General features: G+C 37.4%; 1 protein-coding gene across 1 annotated transcript in view; it reads left to right on the forward strand.

Annotated features, from left to right (window-relative positions):
• LOC107570242 (collagen alpha-1(XXIV) chain-like) overlaps nt 1-3380 on the forward strand; it is a 107440-nt gene that overhangs the window by 63909 nt on the left and 40151 nt on the right. Inside the window, exons 16-17 of the mRNA XM_016256452.1 lie at nt 1400-1453; nt 1582-1635. Coding sequence (XP_016111938.1) covers nt 1400-1453; nt 1582-1635 — 108 coding nt within the window. The remainder of the gene's footprint in view (nt 1-1399; nt 1454-1581; nt 1636-3380) is intronic.

Genomic DNA, 3380 nt, shown 5'->3' on the forward strand with positions numbered 1-3380 from the left:
CTCTCTCTCTCTCTCGCTCGCTCGCACGCACACACACACACGATGCGCAAAGCTCCGCATTTGAACAGTCAATAGCAAATACTTGAACTAATAACAAAACAGTTGCTGATTCAGAAGCACCAGATTGTCACAGCAAAGTCCGAATGACCTCCTCTCCTAGGTTCACGAAACGTGTTAGAACGAGCCGTTTTAGGGGGGCGTGGCAGTCTTAACTTTGATAAAGAATATCTCTTTGGTTTTGAGACTTTAGTCTTTGCAACTTCAGGGATCTTATCTATGCACAATCAGCTTGTAACACTTCAAAGAGAAAGGAAAACTTGAAATCGCATCATATGACCCCTTTAAAGAGCATGTGAGAGTTAGGCGAATTGTTAATTTTGTTGTGATAGTATGTCCATTTACCAGTGGAGCCATTAGCAAAGAAATGAAGAGAGGAGTGATCGATATACATTAAGGTCAGTAGGATTTTGTGATTTGCACCATACTCTTTCTGCAGCTCTGAGCTTAGAACGATGCTCACGGAGAACATCAGATAGCCAAGGGGCAGAAGAGGTGGTACGAGCTGGCCTGGAAGACAAAGAGCAGACAGTGTCTAAACAAGACGTAAGAGTGGAGCAGAATCAGTAGCACGGTTAACATCAAGAGATGATAACTGTTCAGGGGAAGGAAGCAAAGATGAAACCATAGCAGATAGCCGGGAGGGTGAGAGAGAGTAGGTTACGTCGAAAAGTGACATGTGTAGGGGTATGTGTTGTGTCAGGAACCATGTTGAGGTTAAGAGTGAGGAGGAAGTGATCCGAGGTGTGCAGTGGAGTACCGAGCACATGATCAGTAGAGCAGTGTCGTGTGTAAATAGGTTGCCTGATTTGTGAGTAGCCGTAGTTAATACTCGCTTGAGATCAAAAGAAGCAAGCAATTTTAATATGTACTTTTAACTGCCTAGAATAAGCATAGCTCTGTTCATTGTGGAAAAAAATAAAATTTGTTCCAATTAAAAAAAAATGTTAATATGGTTAAAATATGACTAGCTGGGGAACGAGCAATATTCAATGAGTTAAAATGTATGAGATTGAAACAAATTGGATGTATTAATGATAAATATATAAAAACTGGTTATTGTGTTTAAAACACATTCAGTATAGTAGTCCTATTACAGAAATCTGACCTGTTTCATTTATGTATGACTGACAAATATGAATCATATTACGTTTAATCAGTGGAATGCAAATGGCTGGACATTTTATATGCAATTCAGATACATTTGAAAAAATCATGAACTACTGGTTAAGTGATGGAGATTGGTTGGTCTGAATGTGTGGGAATGCAGTGTGTGAAGATGGATTGGGTGGTATCTGCAGACAGCGAGGAGACTTGTGTTTTGTTTGTGTCTCTCTTTCAGGGGACGGCTGGTAATCCAGGCCCGACGGGGCCACGCGGAAAACCAGGACCTCTCGTAAGACCCTCTGTGTTCAATATGAATGCTGTCGATTGTCAGTAAACCAGCAAATCTGGCTAGAAATCTGAGAGAGACTGAACTATGATCTCTTTTGATGTGTATATATGATGTTTTCTCTCTGAAAGGGGAAAACAGGTGACCCGGGACAACAGGGGCCTCCGGGGCCACCAGGGCCTGAGGTGAGAACCAGAGCTCAGGAAAAGTGTCAGGATTGTGTGGAGGTTTGGTTTTGATTGAGTCAGGAACAAGCGTCCAGTTTGCTCGTGATGTAAATCAATGAGATCTTTATATCAGTACAGCAGACACTGACATAAAACGACCTAAATATCAGTCGTCGCTCAATATCTCCAATAATAGACAATGAAAGATTTGGAGCAGACTTGAGAGCGACGCTCTTATTAGATCAGTGCGTGTGGCCATCAGACGCCCCAAGCCTTCTTCAATACAACAAAGCATTAATCACATTACAGCTGTTTATAGTCTCCAATAAATAGCCTGAATTGTGTCTTTTTTGAAAGACATGTCTACTTCCTTGTTATTTGTGTTAGTTTTTGCGTTTGTCTTTCGTTAATTTCGAACATGAGCATGGCTCCTCGCAGCTTTATCAGAGTAAACGCAGAAGCATCTGTGCGGCAGAGGAATGAAACTCATCCAGCGCAAGAGTTTAGCGTGTCGTGTGCTAGTTTGATAGCAACTAGGTGGCTAGGAAGTTGCCCTCTAGTGGCACTTCTGTGTTATTTCATGCTCGTGTCATGCTGTAGCTACATTCCTATGGGATTACATCTCTGCCACAATTAAATATCTTTTTTGGCTCATTTTATCTGTAAAAGATAACCTGCTTAATAATGATGCACACCTGAATATAAGACATTTTTCACTTCCAGCTTTCATGAATAATTATATATCAATTATAAATGATTAAATACAAGATTAATAGTAGTTATTAAGATTGATGTTGTTTGGAATTGGTAATATAAAATATAATCAGAATATCAACTTGCATAATAATTATGCATGCACTGTATTTTTCCTCTTCTGCTGTCGAGGTAATGCAAGAAATGTTGTGAATGGTTGTCAAAGCAGCCAATCAGAATTTAGCAGCCTCGTCTCTGATTGGCTGGAATTATGGCATATTGTAACGCTGGGTTGTGTTGAGCAAGCGACCCGTTGGAATTTAGCAAGCACTGAGGGCGGGCATCAAGGGAGCAAGCTAGTGAAATATTGCACGCGCAAAAGAGAAAGTCTGCACACATCCAAAGACGTATTTTAAATGCAAAATTGATTTTCGTGCGCTCGAAATACTGTTTTCTTTGCGAAACGAACATTTTCTCCACAAAACTCAGATCGCGCACATGCAAAATGCACTTTTGTGCGCTCAAAATATGATCTTTCGCATGCAGAATTGTGGCAAAGATCTAAGCCTATACATTCCTGCCTGCAAATGAATGTAATTAACATTTCTAAGGAACTGTTGTGGAGCAATATCCTCCTTATAAGTCAACAAGAACTTGACATGACTCTTTTTTTTACTTTTGTTAATGCATGTTCCTGATTATTATTATTATCACATATATACTATTAGTATAAAAATAAAAAACAATTTTATTATAAATAATATTTATTATAAATACAATTAATTAATCATTTATATAAATTATTATGTAGTAATAATAATTATTATTATTAATTATTTTTATTATTATTATTATTATTGTTGTTGTTGTTGTTGTTATTATTTTTATTATTATACGATTTACATTTTTATTTAATATCTTGCTGCATCTGATCATATTACAGAAATAAAATGGATTCCGAATTACATTCATGTTAATTTTAAGAGCAAAACATCAGACCCACAGCATAATAATATTATTTAATATTTACCATAATATTTATTTTTAATAATCATAATAATAATAATAAT

Source organism: Sinocyclocheilus grahami, unplaced genomic scaffold (assembly GCF_001515645.1).
Source record: "Sinocyclocheilus grahami isolate Dianchi unplaced genomic scaffold, SAMN03320097.WGS_v1.1 scaffold1431.1, whole genome shotgun sequence".
NCBI lineage: Eukaryota > Metazoa > Chordata > Actinopteri > Cypriniformes > Cyprinidae > Sinocyclocheilus > Sinocyclocheilus grahami.